Here is a 21,971-nt window from a genome sequence, read left to right as displayed (position 1 = left end):
TAGTCTTACACTGCTAAATTAGGGACGGCTAGCGCAGATAGCCCTCGTGTAGCTTTGCGCGAAATTCCAAAACAAACAAACAATCAGCCTGAGTGGACTTTTGACAAGAAAAAAGAATTATTTCGAGTTTTGAATAAAACTGTGATTTCCTATAATGTAAAGAATTTTTGTACATATGTTTGACTTGTCTTGAATATATTATTTTGAAACAAGTGGATTGTTCGAATTTATCGTCAACAAGTCACAGGCACCTACTGTAGAAGAATCCCAGCCCACTAATATTTAAAACCCTGACAGTAATGTTTTTACGTTCTTACCAGAAAAATAATAAATCAAAACCAAAGGTCTTCCTCTATGATTGTCTTTGGAAGTAAATTAGCAGGTAGCAGGAGAATAACCAGCTCCCTATCTTGAGAGAAAACTTCACTAAAGGTAAGCTAACCTGGACAGTCCAAGGTTTCTGTTAGGCCCACTGACAGAGTATCAACGGGGATGGAGCCCTTAGTGGATGCTCTCGACCATCTGCTTCCAAAGAGTTCCCCTAAGTGACAATGTGGCAACTGTTGATAAAGGACAGTGGATCATCCCATCATTGTACATAAGTCATGTAAAAGTAAACCATCAAAAAATATTTGGTGACTGGGCAGGTCAGAAAGAGTAAATGAGTAAAGAAAGGAGATTTGGTTTTTACTCAAGGTTTTGATTGTACTTTGTTTCACATACTAAATTTAGGATTTGCTGATTGTAAAGGCTTTATTTATGAATATTAATGCTATTAATTGTCATTATTTACTTTTTTGTTAATTATAAAAGTTTAAGTTTAATATTGCTTTGCTTTCTTTACGTAAAAGAAATGTTTAAGAGACTTCATAATCCAGGAAGGAAGCAGTGTTCTGGGCTACTTCAGTTTTAAATTTACACGTCAATATTGTTTATGGATATGGAAAGTTTTTAAAGTCTTGTGATCTTGTGCATGTCTTAATGAGTGGAACTTTCTTGAAAGTTCAAAATTCATATAAAATGCCAGTTACATTGAAATAAAGTAAATTGCTGACTAACAATAGAGTTATTATGTACTAGTCAAAATTTATGTTATTTGGTCTGTTAATTCCGTTTTGTATATTTTAAGTTTGTGATTCAACAAAGTACTATAGATATTGGAGAAGTTATCAAGTAACTGATTTTTAGCGTTACTTATCAAGTAAGGCTTTCATTAGGTAATCTGGACTTTGTATACTTTTTTATTATACTGAATACTCCAAAAGAGCCTACACAACAATAGAAACTGTTACTACAAGAAGTTAAACTAATGTTCACTGAGTGCTGTGCTGTGTAATCACTATTAATAATAATATGCTAATACACCATATTAAGTACATATGTGCAATGTGAGTTTGAGAATATTTGAATGAATATTCAAAGTTTGCCCCTGAAGAAGAAAGGTCCATCTTTCGAAAGCGCTCGGGTTATAGGGTTTTTATTAATTTCTGAATGAAAGGAAGATGGCATATACAAGCTTGTGAAAACAACTTAAAATTATCGGGTTAGTAGTGTCGATTATTCCACACAAAAACACACAAAATGGACATACGACAAAATAATCTATCATGCTATCAGCAGAATAGTGATGACTGGTGAGACACATCAAGAAAACAATGTACCAATGCAAGCTCTCCACGTCAAAAACTCACAACTGGCAATACAGCTATTAAAACCACTAAGCCAGAACTGGAAAAACTTCAAACATATATGGGAAAATTACTCTAAAATAACAGGTCTAGATAATCAAATAGAATAATAGAAAGTCGTTCTATTCCTTCATTGTTATGAAAAAGATGCATTACTGTAATAATTATATTGCTTGTCATTTTAAACCGAAACTGACAGAAATATGCTTGACAAAACAAGACGACAACAATGAAACCTTCAAACTATATAAATCAACAGTATAAACCAAGAAATTTCAGAGACAATCGATGCCTATATAATTGTGTTATCACTAGTAAGAAATATGAGTGTATTTGAGATAAACAGCCAACAAACTAGGAAGAAATTTTTCAAAGAGTCCACATTGATCCTAACCAAAAGCATACGTGCATACATGTATACAGAAGTGAAGAAGCCACAAATTCACAGATGAAAGATGTTGTTTGTATTCATAGGTAATAGTGTTGATGAAATTCACAAAGTTGGAAGCAAAAAATATGGTGCATCTAAAACACTACGGAACATTAAACAAAAATATCAGAAGGATGTAATGCTTAAACTGGAAGCACATTCGTGTAAATTATCCAGTAGAAAACACGAGAATTATAAGCGAAACGATCTGGGCAGAACAATGTTGTATGTGCAATGGCCAAAATCACTTCATTGAAGTTTGTTGAAAAAGAGACAAAGTTCACAACATCTCAGAAACTGACGAATAAGACAATAATATCATATATATATTACAAACATTATGGAAGAAAATATCACCAAAATTTGTGGATTGAAATTATTGCGTAAAAAATATAAATTGATATTTTAAAGGTGTAAAATTACAAATAGCATGTGATGCATCTATATACACCTTTTTTGTCACAAAGATATGTTTGAAAAACAAGAGAGTACACAAATGAATAAAGCTTTGTGCGTGTAATAATGAAACAAGTTAAGCTGGAAGAATCCGCGAAAATTTAAGCCGCAATCCAAGAAACAAGATTAAATACTCCACTCAACTTGTCGTTGTGCCTGAAATATTCACACCTCCACAGGGAGAATTGGCAACACAGCAAATGCAAATGATCAGCATAAACATTGCAAATTTCACTGAATAATCATAATAATATCTAAAAATATATAAAAAGTAATTTACTGAAAATAAATCAAAATTAATTGAGCTCTGTAGTATAGCTGTAGAAATACACAAAACAAGAAGTCATTACTTACGTCAGTATTACTCATTTACAGGCATAAATTGGATTTGTGCGCCAAACAGTACTAACAGTTGAAAGATTGAAACAAAGCTGTAAATATCTTCCACCTATATTATACTAGCTTTTTAGCGAATAACAAAAATTAAATGTATTTCTCATTGTTTTAAAGTAGTTCATATTAAAGACAAGTATTCACCTATCTAAATAAGACTTTTTCTAGTATATATTTGTTCTTTAACTCTTAAATGTTTGTAGCTGAGAGAAGAGCTTGGAGAGATCGAACCCTATCTTTTGTTGCACATATGAATACAACTGCTTTTGCTAATAAAGCTTGGGCAGGAGCAACAGCCAGATTACATATGATATTATGGTGGCTGCTTTGAAGAAGCATGGACTTAGCAATACATGGTATCTACCAATGACAATAAATAAAAGTGAGATTGAGTTTCTAGTGGATAATGGAGTCGCCAGCACCTAACTTAAGTTTACGATGCGTAAGGCACTTTGTGGGAAGTCACCACTTTGATTAGTTAGCAGAAACCTCATTCTACTAAATGGTGACAAACAAGATGTGAACAGAAATACTTGTACATGTCTTAGTAGTAGTTTCAAACATTAGTATCTTAATGTAACACTACAGTAAAACTATCAGTCAATTTTGATTGCGCAACAGCAAAGCTGCAGTTCTGTGGCAAAATCATCTAGAGCAAACTAGGGTGGGTTCCAAAATAATGGACTGTAGAGTGTGCATATTAAGAAAGGAGTAGATGCAACCAAATATACACATACAAGTGTTCTGTAGTCTACTGTTGAAATATTATAATGCATTTTAATCATCTGCTGCTGTGATATCACCAACATATGAAGCACATTGTTTTCTGCCTGGAAAGCAAACTGTTCTTTCTCAAAGAGTTATCTGTCCAAGATCTGGTGTTGTAATATTGCTAGACTACAATTAAGAACATTAGCTATTCAGCTTCAACCTGAAATTGTCATCGGGAGAGTAATGAAAGTAGAAGGGATGTAATGCTGACATTATAATAATAATATTGTACTACGTCAGACAGAGAATGTATCACTTCTAGAGCACCTGAAGTCTTTAGTTGAAAGTTGTGCTAATAAACTAAATTCAAAGAGTTTGGAGATGTAGGACTGTATGACCAATTGGGTTGAACAACAATCATGTGTATAGAATTAGATGATAAAACAACTGCCACACAGGTTTTTTGGGAACATCAGGGATGTTGTCGATACTGAAATTGAGCAGATGTTGAAAGTTAATAAAATAAAATTTTCAAGGAGTGCTTAGTAATTTTCAGTGGGGATTGTTAGATAAAAGAGTAAACCCGATGTTTTGTGCCTTTTTACTACCACGTATAGGCAAATGTCTGGCTGCACTGGAAGACGCTTGTTGGAGAATTGCACTAGATCTGGCTTCTGGCTACTAGCAAGTTGAAATGGATGATGAAAGCAAACTAAGGAAGAACTGTATGAATTCTATATCACGTCTTTCGGTTTGCATAATGTCCCTACCATTTTTAATTATGAAGCTGATGAAGCCTACACTTAGAGGAATGCATTAGGAGAGACTCACCTATCTTGATGACATGGTGATCTTTGATTGCATGTTTCAAGCCACTGATCGAAACCTGAAAGAGTATTCTAGCCCATCGAGGATGTAGGTTTAAAAATCAAACAAGGAAAATGGGCATTCGTATGAAGAAAATTAACTGATCCTGCAATACCACAGTAGGCAAGGATTGACTCCAGTCTGAGATTAAATAAGAAGTTTTAATTTTTATAGGTTTTGTGTCATGTTATCGAATTTGTGGCCAAGTTAAAAAATAGCTAGACCACTGTCTGCATTGACCAAGGCTGATACTTTGTGTGGATGAAGAAATCACGCATGCAAAACTTAAAATAACTGTTCCTGAACGTCAATACTATATGACAAAGAAAAAACTGCTTGCAATTGTAATATTTTCAAACATTACTGCCATTACTTGTTTCTTACAGACTTTATCATTTGAGTGGACCATGGATCAAAAAAATTACCGATGAGCTTACAACATTAAGAAGTTATGATTGCTTATTGGATAACAATGCTATAAGAGTACAAATCGTCGCATAACACTGCTCGAGTCAGCAGAACAGAAACGCTGTCAGATTATTTCGCCAACCTGTGAGATCATGTCTGCTTGTTGAATGTTCAATACTATTGATAATGGATGACATGGAAGGCTTTCTTACAACTGCATCATTATCATAGGAATTCATTTTTACATCATACAAGAGTTTAATAATTAGAATTTTTAATATCAAAAATGGAAATATTACTGGACTTATGGCTATAATGTTCATGAACTCGTATCTTTCCATGAACTTGGTTAAACGTTAAATACTTTTATGTAATATATCAATGAAGTTGTTTTGTTTAATTGCTTAAGTAAATGAAAATATGCAACTTATTATTGAATACAATGATTCTTTCTTCTATATATATATTTTTTATTATTTATTATTTACTTATCAAGTCGGTAAATTGTGTTTATTTGCGAGCTTTTATATTTTCTAAGCTGTATATTAATTCTGTGTTTTCGTGGTTAGATTAACCTATGAAAATGATCTTGAAATCATCTATAAAAGAATATCTGTAAACTTCCATAAATCTCTAAACGTATATGAGATGGCGCTACCATCCAATTATTATTAAATCGTCTGACGTCAAAATTCACACACTTGACCTCTTACGTGTGGACAGTATAATGACAAAATGGCGAATAACCAGGGTGATTATATTTGGTGGCCGTGGAATAAAGTTGTATCAGTAACACTAGTACTTATTTTTTCTTCATTGAGAAGTAAAGGTAAGACAAAATTTATAAGTGTAGTTACAATTTTATTTATTTGACACATTTTGCTTACTGTGTAAGTACTAAGGAAGGAAAATAATATTTTTAAATGTCTTGATCGTACTCCGAAGCTATGTTGACAAGTACTGAAGTAGTGGCTAAGTGAGTTTGAATAGAAGCGAAGTTTGAAGTAACGTTAGTTATCCATAATGCTTAGTCTCAAACTTGACAAATGATGTAGACGTCTAATCAGCTGGATCGGAATATTTCGAATGTTATTTTGCGTAAATAATGGTGTGGGCAAAATTAGTTGCGTTACGGCTAAATTAATACTGTGAGTGTGAATTATGGTGAATAATTGTTGTATTGTAATTTCAGTTTAGGTGTGAGAAAAATATTTTTACATTAATCATAAAATATATTCCAATTGTTTGATAAATTTCTTTGTGCTTTTTTATTGTGATTTATTTTATGGAGAAATTATTATACTTCATATGAATCTAATAATGAATAGTCAGTTTTTTAAATGATATTTTGAAGATCTAGTTTTATGGTAAATATAAGCAGAAATACAACTTGCAAGTGCTCTGATGTATAGGTAAATGATCAACTTGTATGTATGAATATGATATTGTATGATACTTTAATCATCACCATGAATCTTTTTCAAAGTAAGATTTGTATTAAAAAACTCAAGTACCAGAGAAATTACTGTCTGTGTAATACTAATAGATGATTAAAAGTTTTTGAACTTAATATTGGGAAAGAAATGCTTAACATTCACCTTGTATGACCTCTTTTAATGGTAAAATATTGCTTTTTCTTATCTAATTGTTATCATTTTTACTTTGAAGGAATTTTGAATTGTTTTTAATTAAATATAGCATTTATGATGTACAACACAATTTTTATGTTTGGGTACACAACAAATTTTCCATGATGCCTCATGTAGACTGTAACTTTGGTGGAAAGTTAATCATATGCATACCTACCATTAACAGAGGTGAATTAATAAAATAAATTATACAATGTAAAAAAAATGCTTGGGGTGTCGAGTTTAACTATTTATTTTTTGTGATTCCACCTCTTGTTATAGTATAAGAAGTGTAACTAGTATTAAGTAAATATTTCTATATCAATGATAAATTGGTTAATTAAGTTATTGCTTATGAATTTCTTTTGTGAGAATTTGCCTTTTTTTCATATGATGTTATTTGACTGTTATGATCTTCCTGTATTATCATAAATGTAGTTCATAAAGATTTTATACTAGTTATGTGATTCTATTACTTTATTCTATGAATCTGAAGTTTTGTTAAAAAAATTATCTGAAACTTGTATTAATTTTGAAGTTAGTAAAATGCATTTATCTTTTCCTGGATTATAAATGTTTTCAGATGTTGAAGTTGCTAATAACATGTTTATACTGCAGTTAGAATTTGATATGAATAATGAGTTTGATAAAGATTAAATTAAAATGTAATACTTCAAAGCCAAAATTATTATAAATATTTATACATAACATGTAATAATGTTTGTTGACACACAAATTAGTATCTAATACCTTATTAACAATTTCAGGTGGTAGATGAAACTATACATCCATTGACTAAAATGCTATAATTAATTAACTTTATTACTTGATAGACTGTTTATGACCTCTGATTAAGTGGCAATGTAAACAAAGCTGTCCAAGTAACCAGTTGCTGTCATTAAAGCATAAAGCATCATCATTATTGTTCTATTACATGCACTGCTTGTCAGAGTAAATGTTTTCCTCATAAGGTAAAATGACTTGTATTACTGAATCATATTATTGTAGAGGTAATTCTAAAAGGACCATTAATAAATCCTAATTACTTAAGATTACTAAAAAAAATACTTACCATAATATTCCCTGAAATGTTGAATTAAGAAAATACTTGAGTTATAAAGGTAAAAATACCTTTATACCTTACAATTATTACTGTGGATTTAGAAAGTTTTCTAATACACATTCATATAGAAGTTACATTGTTCACCAACCATTATATCCAAGACACTAAATAAAGTAAAGAACTAGTGTTTGTGTATTCCATAAATGAATAAACTCTATTCTTTCTAAATTGTTTTTATTAACACTATTGGTTTTCATTGTTTTTTATTATTATATTTTTATGATATAGATTATTTTGCATTCTTCACTTAACTTATGGATTTAGGGCTAATGTAATTACCCTAAGTTGTCTGATCCTCATGAGATGTTATTGTGTTAAGACTAAAAATATTGTTTGCAGTGACAGTACCCAATGAAATGGTGCATTCTAATCTTTATAAGTAAGAACATAAAAATGTGTACTTAATTAACTATATTCATTACTTGAATATTTTTTAGTTTTAATAAGTAAATTAATTGTTTTAGTGAACAAGAAAAAACTTTTAACAAAGTTCAGCTTTATGCAAATTATATTAAGAATGGCAATATTGGATTTGTAGTGCTTAAATATTGACAATAATTAAAGTAAAAAATTATTTCAACAAAACCCAGCCTTACATAAGTTATTAAGTAGTCTGTCATTATTAAATGCATATGCTTGAATATGGATAGTATCAAAAAATGAGCAAAGTACAGCCTCTTGCAAATTATGATAAGACTGTTGAACCGTGACTGATAATCTGTGGATACTAACCAAAAAAAGAGGAACAACTAGTTTATGTCACTTATGAAACATTCTTATTGCTGTCCTTAGTAAAGCTAGGTAAAATAACTATGTTTTCAGTTCTGTTCTATAGTCTTCATTTTTGGAGTTCTCTATGTCTGGCTATTATTCCTTTAGGTATTGCCTAATTTGTATTGATGATTTCTGTAGGCATCACTCATTTTGTAGGTCTTGTTTATAGCCAATGTTTTTTTAATATTGGCCAACTTTTAGTTCATCTACAAGCTAAGTATTTTTAAGAGTTTTTATTTCTCTAGGTGAAATCAGCTGGTAAGTCTTCTCTGTAATCTATAGTTCTTGTTAGTACTCCTTATTACTATAGATATCAGTTAATTTGTAGTTACTTTTTGTAGTCTGTATTCTTTGAGGTGATGCTGAGCTTGCGGGTCTTGTCAGTAGTCAATATTTGTTTTAGTATATCTCAACTTGTGATTTGTCTCTGTATCTTCATATCTGTATCATTAAGCATGTATACTGATGTTAATCACACTTTATAAGAATGATCTTCTCGGATTGCATTTCCTTCTTAACTACTTTCTACATCTTTGAATGCACTCAGTCTGATCATAATTATTGACTATTGCATAATGCTTCAGTTTCCATTTTCATAACCTTCTGGTTAAAAACCATACATTCTGAAAAACTTTCCACAAATCTTCCAGTATGCATGGAATTAAGTTCCAAGACCATTTTAAGTAAATCAAAGTAAAAAAGGCCATTGAGCTGCATCAGAAAATTGACAAATATGTGGTCAATTTGATTTGCTGTAATTGCAGTTTCTGAAGCCATTTTTCTCATGAACATAGCCATGGATATCAAGTTGTGACTTGTAACATATTAGCCTTAATGTTTACTTTATACATGAATATATTTCTCTGGGTTGGCTTGGGTTTATGTTTTAAGAGCATATTACTGTCCTAAGTATTCAGTTTTGTGAACTTTTCTGCTTGTATGGATAAACAAAATATTGTCCTTGAGCTTTTTATCATATAACAATCTCATTGAATGAATAATTCATTTTGGAAGGGCTGTGACACAATTCTTCCATCTATAAAGTAATCAATTATAGCATTGCACTGTTGAATATTTGGTATATGAAATAGTATGATTATCTCTATGTTAACAGTTTGTGCTTTACTGTAACACATCAAGATAATAAAACTAAAGAAAGACCTCACTGAAAAAGATTTAGCTGATTAGAAAGACAATATCATGATTAGAAATACTAAGTGTATGCTTGTGGTCAAGGTAGGCTTAAATATGAAACCTTTGAAAAGGATTTGAATTAAGAATGGATTATAAAAACTGGGAAATTTCTAGGTAGTTTCTTTTAAAAGTTTGTGATTTTTATGATCATTTTTAATTTTGAATGAGTAGCATAAACAGATGTTGAGTTTATGACACAACTCTTTATACAGTTTTGAGTTTTACGCTTTAATAAAAGCTTAAATAGATTTAGCTTTTTAAAACACTTTTGATAGTTTTATTTGCCATCAACACGTTTTAAGAGATAACATGGATAATAATGTTACTGAAGTGTTTATGTATAGATTTCATTAGCATGTTAATGTACAGGTACATGTCAGGTTATCGACTACATGAAATTGTATCCTGTACATTAGCCAAGTCAGCATATGTTCAACATTAAGAAAAACAATTTATTAGATCTGCCTGGTGTTGAAGAAACTTGTTTTTCTCTAGTATGGTTATGTTATAACGTACACCAGTGTAATTTCCCTAATATGGTGATGTCTAGTAGTGTTGGCTTATCTACTTACATGTACTTTGTGCCAAAACTGTGTTGTCTAAAGGAAAGTTCAGATGGAAATTCTATACATCTTAATGTTATATATGTGTGTGTTAGAGTTGTTTTTAAAAATGGGTGTAGGACTTCTTTCATGTACATATTTTTATGGGTTAAAGTGTAACAAATTTATATCTTTTTTTTTTAATAATTGTCTACCAAGTTTCTAAGAACATTTGGTCAAAATAACCAAACTAAACAGTATAATCTTGTAGATCAACAGGATGTTTAAAATTGAGTAATGATATTTCTGGTGAAAAATCTCAATATTAAATATAGTAACAATGTTTGCTAGCAATGTAATCATTTACATAGACAATTAAATAGTGTTTTAAGTGTATGTAGCTGAAGATATAAATGGTTTTCACAAGATTTAATACATATGTTTTTAGATGCAGTTATAAACAGTTCTACAAATTACAAATACAATACATGTGTGTAGATATAGTTATACATTAGAATTAATAGAAATGTATGTAGATGTAGTTATAAATAGTTACATAAGTAAAAGTATATGTAATTGTAGAGTTATAGAAATGAAAAATAATATAAAACACGGGTAGATTGGTATACAAGAGATAACGTAAGTATATTAAGATGCTATAGTTACATTCGACAAGTAATGTTTTTATTTACATATATATACATACAAGTGTATATATTGTACATGTAGATATAAATAGTTGTACACAAGAAGTAACATAAGTGTAAAGAGTTAGACATAAGGTAGCAAAGGTACTTGGCTATGTCTGATCAATTTGTCCAGTGCAAAAGTACGTATGTTTTGCATAGAATTAACTTTGCATATTTTGCTACCAACTCCCTCACTTACTTGATTCCTCATTTTTGGCATTAAGTCATTAAGATTTAAATGACTGCCAAACTAGAACCATTTGTCTAGTTTCTTCTCCATTTATACTTGATCTTTAGGAGGTCAGATGAGTTTCTGTACCCAATATCATTATTTGAGCTGTTTCTCAGAACAACTTGTTACAACAGATGGTCATCTCTGCCATATAATTGTACAAGTAAGACCTAAATTAAAATTTTAGTTGTTTCACCTTTATCAACCAACCCAGAACAATTGTTGTAACTTGGAAAATTTTTATTATTTATGTCTTTTAGTGAATTATCTTTACCTGGCCTAATTTCAGATCCAAATGTGGCTGTGTTTTTTCAGTTTACGAGTTATTTTATTTAAAATATTAAGTTTGTAGGTTGTCATTTATAAAAATGTATGACTCACTTGATGCAAATTGGGATGAAAATGGACATCATCTTTTACATGTCAGGAAAGAAATATTGATTGTGAATGTTTTGAGGAAGGTGTCTCAGAAATGGTGTTGAGAAGACCTATGTAATTTTTGACAAAACACCAAGATTAGAGCAAGCAACCAATGTTGCAGTTTTCTAAGATACAGCATGAAGTAATTCAATCTTCAAAGAATGTAAAGATGCAATCACGACTGATGCTGACTTAAAGAAAAATATTAAACATTTTAACAATCAAGCATGTCTCAAAAATACCAAATGTTGCACTCGGAAAGAGAAAACCAAAGTAAACATTTCTGCATATTGTTCTACAACTAGAGCCGAAAGTGACCAGAAACTAGGAAATTATGAATTGTTCTGCCATGCTGTGCTCAGTGTTTGTCAAATGGAAACACAAATCCAAAATGAAACTGATCAAGTTACTTCAGAGGTCCACAGATGTTATGCGTATTACATAAAAGCATCATTCTTGACTTTTTTCTTTTTTTGAACTGTAACTGAATCTCATAGCATGGTAGTATTTCCAAACAGGATAGTAAACTGAAAAATACTTATCAAAATCAGTATACAATTTTATTGCTTAAATTGATTATTTACATCTGTCAGTAAAGGATCATTTCAGAATTCAGTGATTGATGAATGTAGATGTAATTATAAATAGTTGCACACCAGGACAAGTAATATAAGTGTATGTAGATGTAGCTTCAAATAGTTGTACACCAGTACAAGTAATATAAGTGTATGTAGATGTAGTTATAAGTTGTTGTACACCAGGACAGGTAATAAAAGTGTATGGTTATACATCTCAACAAGAAATATAAATATATATATACAGTAGATAAAGTTATACACATGTAGTAATGTAGTTATTAAAATGTAGCTATTATTATTTATACACACATACATTAGTGATTTCAGTTTTTAGTATTATACAAGCTTTAGACTATATTTTCTCTGTATGTAAACATTGTCCTTATTTGCTTGAATGCACACTTATTTCCATCTAAAATGTTATTTGCTGTTAATTTGTATGCATGTGTTTATATATATGTTAAAGTAAATAGCTTTAGAATAACTTAAGCCTTAAAATTATTTTTTATTTAAAATTCCAGTGCAATTTTCATGTTGTAACCTTAAAGACATAATGGAAACTGTCTGTGTTGATAGCACTCAAAAGCATTGGGGATATCCCCCATCTGTCAGACAAAATCCAAATGCATATGAAAAACTAGTTAGCAGTCCTGGAAAATCAAATAAGGGTGCAGAGTTAAGTGCTTATACCAACAACGTCCCAACTCCTACTGCCTTTCACTGTCTGCAGTCAGTTGTGAGAAGGCAGTTACCCTTAAATGTTCTTCTAATATTAAAAGTAGAAAAAATAATAAGACCACCTTAAAAATATATCTACTAAAGTTCCTCCCTACCTCTGCTCTTTAAGGCCTTTTTAAGGCTTATATGCACACACACACACACACACACACACTGTAGTATTATTCACAGGAAACATATATGTTGAAGTAATTATTGTAATTTGATCTGTAGAAATTTGTATTTTATATATACCTACTATATATTCTCAGTATATTCATATTTTCAAGGAGATAAGAGAAGCATTAAAAGTTGTTCAGTGGTATTTTACAGCTTTGGTATTTCGCTTTATTTTCCATCTAAAGTCTGGGTGTATATATTTTATGTATGTATATACAGAACATTATGTCTGGAGGGAACTTCTTTCCCTGACTTGGATTGCTGAAGGGGCTCAAATTTCTGTTACTGTATTTAGGTTTTCCATCTGGTGAACCTGCCGTGCTTGTTTAGTGCTGTGTGGACCTCCTGCTTAGATGTGTACAGGGTGTAACAGGTCTAAAAAATAAGCTAAAATAGTTTTCAATTGCTATACACCTCAACCTTTATTTTTTTTACATAGTATTTTCAGACAAGTTGTATTTTATTTTCTGTTATAGAAATTTTTTTCCCCATGTAAATTTCTTTATACATGTAAGATATTTTTTACAAAATGGTTTACTGTATTCACATGCAAAATTAAAACTAAGTCTGAAAGTGAGCATCATTTTTACTGTAAGTCCATCTATTGCAACATACAAACTATTTTTTAGCAATGGCATAGTGGCTCGTAGAATGGTTCCGAGTTTTTGGGTTTTTTTTCAAGTCTAGGATTTTAGCTCATAGCTCTGTCATATTTTGATCAGTTTGAGATAAAATTACAGTTTTGAACTCAAGACATCAAACCTTTGACCATGTCCAAGGTCTCATAGATTAATTTACTCTAATCCTGCTTAAAAGAATTCCAATTTGAGGGTAGGCTGGTAGAGATCCTGATGTGTAATAAAATTTAATCGGGTACACGCTCGACCCATGCTTGGTATTACTGGCGCACAAGAATATAGCTAATAAAAAGTAACAAAAGGTCCCATAGATTAATTTACTCTAATTCTACCTAAAAAAATTTCAAGTGCTGTGGTTACTGGGGATTCTCTCTTGTTTCAATATATTTAGTTTTTTTTTATTGCTTGTTTTTAAAATGTTGTTGGGAAAATAATATTAGGAAGAACTATGTAATAAGCTGTTAATCAGGACTAATAATGGTGGTGTAGATTGAAGTTGGAGATTATTGAAAATACCATAAATATAATAAACCAAAACAAAATTTGCTTTGTTAATTATTTTTTAAAACTTGCCATCCTTGTAAACCATTTTATTATATATCTACACAGTATGTAAAAGCATTTTGGAAGAATTGTAATTTTTAATATTAAACAGTGTAATAGCATTAAAAAACTCTGTAATATTGTATATGTTTAGTTTAGTAAGGGTTTGTCATGGTTAAGAATATCTGTTACACAACACAGATGTAGAACTGTAATTCAATATTACACAAAATATATCATTGTATAATATTTCTGTAGTGAACTAACCAATGCAGAAATATCACTGTATGTATAAGCTCCATTATCATACAGTAAACAATTTTATGCACCAGTAACATCATTTATTAATTACGTTATCAGACAGTAAATAATCCTACATAACAGTAACACTGCATTTATGATGTACATTTCCAGACTAAAAGTAATCGTATACTAAATGTAACATTGATTTTAAGGTACTTTATGAGTTGGTGAATAATCATCTAGAATAGTAACATTATGTACAACTTACAATCTTGGGCAGTGAACAATCCTAGAAAACAGTAGCACCATGTCTATAAGGTTCATTGTCAGTGTGTGAACATCACTATACAACTGGAACACTATTTATAAGGTGTGGTATCAGACAGTGAAGAGTCCTATTCAAGTGTGACAGTGTGTAAGATACGTTATAGGACAGTGCACAATCCTACACAACAAGTGTATTGTGTGTATAAGTTACCATATTTAGCAGTGAACTATTTAACCCAAGAGTAACACAATGTATATAAAGTACGTGGGACTTCATTTACGTGTAGGAGACATACCTGAGACTGAGATAACTTGGAAAGTAAAAATTTGCATCAAAAGCCTCGGTATCTGCTTTATGCAAGGACTTTCACATGTTTTGAGAATAGTCTGTTAGCAGGATTTATATAGAAACCTTCTGTGCATGTCTATAGAGATTTCAGTCGGTTCATTAGCAGGTTGAGGAAAAACATTGTGTTTTGAGATATATCTACTGAAGTATATTGGTGACCTGTAGTAATTCCAGTTTAAAAATTTTACCCTTGAAAACTCTGATTGTAACCCATTCACTGTAGTTTCAACCTCACGATTACCATTTTTTATGTATTTAGTCCCAACAGGCTACAGTTTATCTCTTGTATCAAGAGCCATCCCACTCCTCTTTTAAAAAAGTATTATCACTATTAAATAACTCGTATCCTAGAATTTCAAAATTCCTATTGTCAATATTCCCCAAATATAACTAAGTTTCAGTAATTCCCATTATGTAATTTTTATCCATTCTATTCCTGATACTTCTAACATTATAGTAGTAGCAACTAAACTTGAATTTAGAATTATTATTTGACTTATGCTGTAAATCTTTTTCCAGTCTTCTCATTGCCATAGCTATCATATTAATTTGTTTATTTCTAATTTCACAAAATATCCCTCTTTCTCTCTCTTATGATAATTCTTAATCTGTGTCATGGACAAACTTATACTTAGTGCACTTATAACTGAGTTAAAAACCAAGATACAGTTTGTGTATCCAAACAGCAGAAATAAACAAAAAATCCAAGGCTAGTGTGACCCTCATAAGTTGTATTTATCATATTATATACTTGTACTGAAGTTATTTTATGAAAGTAGTAAAAACATCAAAACCCAAGTTATCTTCAATATAAAAAAAAATCTCATGTGAAAGCTATGAAGAGTGAAGAAATAAATTAATGTAAATCGTATGACTTGAGATAGAAATGTTTGTGTAGGATGTCATAAATACTTGGAAATATCACTTAAATCATTCTTAAGTCCTTGAACAATATGGAAAACTTTTGAAATATTATGCCCCATAGTTTAAATAACTTTTTGTCTGTTAAGGTTAGTTAATTATAGACAAAACTGCTTTGATACATATTTTTCAAATCTCCTTTTTATTTACTAATGTGTCTATGTTTACTTAATGTTTGAACTCATTGCACAGTTTTGGACTTTGAATTTGCATGGAAGCAGGTAAAGATTATTGGTATGTCAAAATAACTATTTATACTTAGACTTTGAAAATTTTTATACAATAACTTCCAATGAGAGATCAATGGTTCTGAGAGGGGGGGTGGGGCTCTCATAATTGACTACAGCAATTCACTTGAAAATTTACAAAGTAAGTGCAAATATTACTGAAAACAAGATGTACAACATTTTATGTCTGTTTGTTGTTTTCTTTGAATTTCAATTTTAATACTACCATTTTGCACTTTGTAACATCATTTTGAGTTCCAATAAAATGTTCTAGTACTTAAGAAATACATTTGAACTTTTAAATCCTGTCCTTTACAGGGTAGTTAGAAAAATATCGCTTCTAGACATTAAGGGTTTCAAACAGGTGATCATCACAACTTACAAGACTTCAGCAGAATTATATTTACATTGTTTTCCTTAACCCTAGAATGGCAGCATGGGGTTGCTATTACCCCGTACCATTTGGTGTTAATGATTCAAGGGTTAAGAAGGGAGAATTGAGATTGGATAGAACACGTCTGGAATTATGCAGATTCCAATTTGCATCTCTTTGAAAAATCTTAATTTTACAAGATTGTATACCACATATTTCTGTATTTAACACTTCTAAAGATTGTTGTATGTTATTCAACATGACAACTTAATTGGCATAACCATCTGGCAGTTAGATGAGTTGTGTTCAGTTGATAACCAGTCTTAGTTGTCATTGCTTCAGAAAAAGCAAAGAACAGTGTGCCAGCATTAATATTTTTGAGTGATAGTTGTGATTAGTTTTCAGGAGCTAGGAGATATAAAATATTGCTTTTGAGTCATTTTGTTTGCAACATTGTATTTTGCCAAGTTTATAGAATTATACAGGATAGAGAATTGTTTTTGATTGGGTCTATCTTTATAATACTTGGGAATCAAAATATTCTAACCTTTAACTTGTGTTATCTTACAGTTGTTACTGGTGGTTTTTTTAAAGAATATGATGTAAAACTTGTGCCGATAATTCACCATTAACCATTAGAAACTTAAAATAGTGGTATGAGTGGAATATTTAGAATTTAAATGAAAGAAAAACTAGGTAAGGTGATTAATACTTATGTAGTTAAACTGACTAGTTACGTGCACACATTGATAATGCATAATCTTGGTACAATGTTACTTTAATGGGTGGTCATAAATAGTATTAATAAGGGAATGCATCTGTGGGTTGAATATTAATATGATACTATGATTCACTGATATTCAGCAAATATCCTTAAAAGTATCCACAGAATACAGATTCCAAAAAATTATTTAGAGAATAAATTGTACTTTGATAGTAAAGGAAAGAAACACACAAAGACAAATTACAAAATAAACAAAATCTGTATTCATAATGATATGTTTGTGACTTAACTGACTGACTTCTAATTCTCTGTGCCTTCAGCTGGATGTTTGGGTAAAGGAGGACTTTCCTAAAATGTTTAAACAGGACAAAGACAAGAAGTAATCTATTTTACTGTCCAAATTCAGATAAATGTTAAAAGTGTGGTATATTATAATCCATTGTTACATACATCACTGACTATTCCAAATAGCATTTATAGGGGAGAAAACCTCCATCTTATACCAATTTGTTCAAGTATCTGTATCACCCTTTGAAAGGGCAAGCCCCTCCCCAGAGTGGAAGCAGACACAGGACAGAATGTGATAGGAGTTTCTAGTTGTGAGTGTATGCAACCTTTACGTGAGTAAAAGGATTAGTACATTTACAACCTTTTGACATTCAGGTAACAAGAATGTCATAGTACATGCAGAATACCTGCACAAAAATATAGAAAAATATACCTGAATATGTCTGACTAAAGATGTATTTCGTTAGGGAAGAATGAAGTTCCAAATTATTTCAGTTGTTACTGTTAAATAGTGCATGAAATGCTACATCCAGATATTGCAATTGGGAAAAGTTTGTGGACATGTTTCAAAGTTGTATGTAAAAGTTAAAATTTACAGTGTTAACACATTCTGTAAAAATTACAATAATTTATTTATTAGTTCAAAAATTTGTATTTATGAAAAACCTTACAGTAAAGTGGTGGAGTGAAATCATACACACTTACTTGGAAAAATTGTAATTTCATAGGAGATTATATACAGGAAGGAATAGTCATCAAGACTTATACCATTATATTTGACACTGTAGAATGTTACAGCCCTGCCAGAAACAAAGCAAGTAGGGGAGATTTTTCTGCATGAAATATTTCAAATATTGAGGTGTATAATGTATACATTCAATGAAAGCCACATATTTGTCTAGTCCTTCAAATATTGGAATGTATAGCATGTAAATATTCTGTAAGAGCCGTGTCTTGACCCAGACCATCAGTACAATATTATAGATGTTTTGAGAGAGATGAGGTACAATTGTCTTACCAGTACTGGAACATCCAGTGATGCTGGTATATAGTGAGAGCCATGTATTTATCTGTTCTTTCATATGTTCAGCTTTAAATGTTGTAGATATCTGGTGAAAACCATGTGGTTGTACAGTGTTTTATATACTTAATTATTTTACCTGGTTCTTCAGGTATTGAAGTGTACAAAGTTGTAGATATATAATGCAAACCATGTGCTTGCTTGTTAATTCCTTCAAGTATTCATGTATACGGTGTTTTAGATATTCAGTGAGAGTAATGTTCTCATCCTAACTTTTGTGTTTGGGTTTACAGTTTTATAGATATTCAGTTAGAGCAACATTCTTGTTTTGTTCTTCAAGAATTTGGGCATATGGTTTTCTAGATATTCAGTAAGAGCTTCAGGCTTGTGCTTGTGGATTGTTTAGGTGAGATAAGCTATTTCATTAATGAAATTGGTTATACTAGTTACAGTATCAAAAGTATTTACATTTATTTAATTTTTGATTTTTGTTTATGATTATACTTTTATTATAAAGATTGATTTGCAGTTAACTTAGCTTTTGTAATCTAAAGCAACTATGTTGACCAAACTTTGTAAGATATTATTAGATTTACAGCCAAAGAGATTGTTAACAGTGAGGGTACCCAAGTATATATATAAAAATTGTTTAGTTGAATTGCTCTATTGATCTTTACTTTCATTCTGGATACACATCTTTCTCTGATAGGAAGTTATTTTAGGTATTCAGTGAGAGCTCTGTGGTTGTCCAGCCATGCAAGTATTGGGGTGTACTATGTTGAAAGTATTTAGTGAAAGCTGTTGATTTCTTTAGTTCTTCAAATATTGGGATTTGCAGTGCTTTAGATATTTAGTGAGAATCTTGGCTCTTGGATTGGTTGTTTTGAAGGTGTTCACTGTTTCATCTGGAGGTTGAGTGATAGTGATGAGGTGAGTCAATAGCTTAGTCTTTTGTTGTATCTAGTATTTATCTTTGAAAGTAGTTGTGATGGTATAGAATCTTTTGGGTTTGTTATTATGCAGAGTGTCACTAAATAATATTGTTTGAAGGTTTTATTTGATATTACAACTAGCACAGCTGTAAATAAAAAAAGTTTTAAACCTGTCTTGTTTTCCTCAAACACTCCTTTGCAGTTCATAAACTTAAATTATTGGCTTTGGCCCATAACTTTAAGAGACAAACTGTGTTTTAAATGCTATTCTTCTTAGAATCATCTATGAAATCAGTTAACATTAAACTTTTAAATAATGATTTCCACTCTTGTAGTGATTTTTTCATCACTCTGCAGAGGATTTGATCTTTCTACACCCACAGTGTTATCACACTAGTTTTCCCTCGTTGTTTTTTCAGGCCATTAGCATTGTATTAATAAAGTAACCCATTTTTAAAAATACGTTTTAAAATAAGAAACTGAGCATATTGTTTAATACTGGTATGAAGATACATGTACAGAGAGGGGTTTAACTATCTATGAAAGAATGTGAGAGCATAGACTACAGTTTCTTCCATCACCACCAGTGATGGCTCTGATGATAGACTCTGCACTACACTGAGATGAATGCCCCACCCCCTTTTCTTTACATATTACGACTTCCAGGGTTTCGTTTGACCAAACTAAAGGCAAGAAGTTGTAGGAGAGGTCTTACTATGGCATAGCATGAATTCCCTCCATTTGTATTTGCATCTAGCATTTTTGATTTGGATGTGTGGCTGGTTGCTTTTTATTAATAGTCCAGTTTGTACAAATACTATTTACACGTATTTTAGTGATGTCAGCTTAACACTACGTGCAGTATTCAGCTTGGAATTGCTCTCAACTCTCGTGTTTAACTTAAACTTATAGTTAATAAATAAATTTAGTATTCCGAAAATTGTTTAATCTCGAAGTCTAAGTTCAATGGAAGTCCAGTTCAATCTAAACTTTGAACAACGTCTTTTATTGGGTTATTCTAATTTCGGAGAATTCCACTCCTAATCATATAGGTTTTTCTCATAGTGACGTTCACATCAACAATATAATTTGTTGTAGTTTGCAACTGCCGTAAGTCTCCGAAAAACTGTAACGAAAATGTTCTGTACCATTTTTAAATGCAACATTGGCAGGATGGTTAAATAAAATATTCTGGACTTTTGCTGGTATTTAAGTTGACATGTGTTTCGTTCAATGTCACGTTATGACTGAACTTTCATTTGTCATGTAACAGACATTGCTGTTACAACTTTCAGTAGGTGAGCTACTTGTTTGGGGAAAGATTGTGAACACGGCTTCTGGTCGCTTTTGTAGACGTAAAACCGCGTGAATTATCTTGCATACAGTTCTAATGGAGATTTCTACTCTAGCTTACAATGTCTGGTGACAAGCTGTTTAACTTTGTTCACTCCTTCGGTGTGCGACTGTCGATGTTTTCTTTGCTATACCGACACAGTTGAACACTACAGATGTCCCCTTTTCGAAACGCTGAAAATGTTATAATCGCGTAATAAGAGCATGGCGCGTCATGAAATCCTGTAATGTAATCTTCACAGAAGGGGTCAGTTTTTAAGCGTCAACTGTACTTGAAAATCACCACACTTCAAATGAATTATATCAAGAGGGTCAGGGCTTGTGATGTAACATTGTTAGTATAACATATATAATGTTACCGTAGGTCGTGAACAATCCCCACTGTATTTTACAAGTTGACATATGTTATTATTTTTGTCAAACATTTGACAGTTTTACTTTTTTTTAGATTTGTATGTACAAATTTAAATAATACTTGTATTCTTATTAAGCGAAAACACCATAGGTAGGTATAGTAATAACGTTTGTTCCAGACATTTTGATTAGCCTCACAAAGTAGTATTTTAATAATTAAAATAACATAATTTGTTTTATTATAACACAACATAATATTTACTGTATCAGTGTGTGGTAGGAACATGTGTTAGTTGTATGTGTATACCAACCTCTAGAATCAAAGTTTTATCGGTAATAAATTAAAAATTAACTTTCTTCCTGTGCAATGTGTCGATAAACTATTTATGAAAGAATATATGTTTGTACAATAATTTTAATTCACGATTTTTCAGTTTTTAAACTAGAGGTGCATTGCGATTTCAAGTTTTTTTATTTCAGCTCAGGCTGGTCGCACGTGGAGGCGTTATTTAGATCAGAGTTACAGGAAAGTACACGTGTTAGTTCTCACTTCAAATAGATGATTGGTTGTTTGGGGCTTAATGGCTCAAAGATAGTTAAACAATTCTGTGTTTCATGAATATTAAAAATTTTCTTTTTATATAATCTGGATTATATGCTATATATATATATATATATAATATATATATATAATATATATATATATAT

At 31.0% G+C, this 21,971-nt stretch overlaps 1 protein-coding gene across 1 annotated transcript in view; it reads left to right on the top strand.

The window, feature by feature from the left end:
- Positions 1-5,676: 5,676 nt before the first annotated feature.
- LOC106463194 (bone morphogenetic protein receptor type-1B-like) overlaps positions 5,677-21,971 on the top strand; it is a 71,382-nt gene continuing 55,087 nt past the window's right edge. Inside the window, exon 1 of the mRNA XM_013923190.2 lies at positions 5,677-5,782. Coding sequence (XP_013778644.1) covers positions 5,689-5,782 — 94 coding nt within the window. The 5' untranslated portion in view covers positions 5,677-5,688. The remainder of the gene's footprint in view (positions 5,783-21,971) is intronic.

The sequence above is a fragment of the Limulus polyphemus genome, unplaced genomic scaffold (genome assembly GCF_000517525.1).
Source record: "Limulus polyphemus unplaced genomic scaffold, Limulus_polyphemus-2.1.2 Scaffold1345, whole genome shotgun sequence".
Taxonomy (NCBI): domain Eukaryota; kingdom Metazoa; phylum Arthropoda; class Merostomata; order Xiphosura; family Limulidae; genus Limulus; species Limulus polyphemus.
This window is presented reverse-complemented; position numbering and strand designations above follow the sequence as displayed.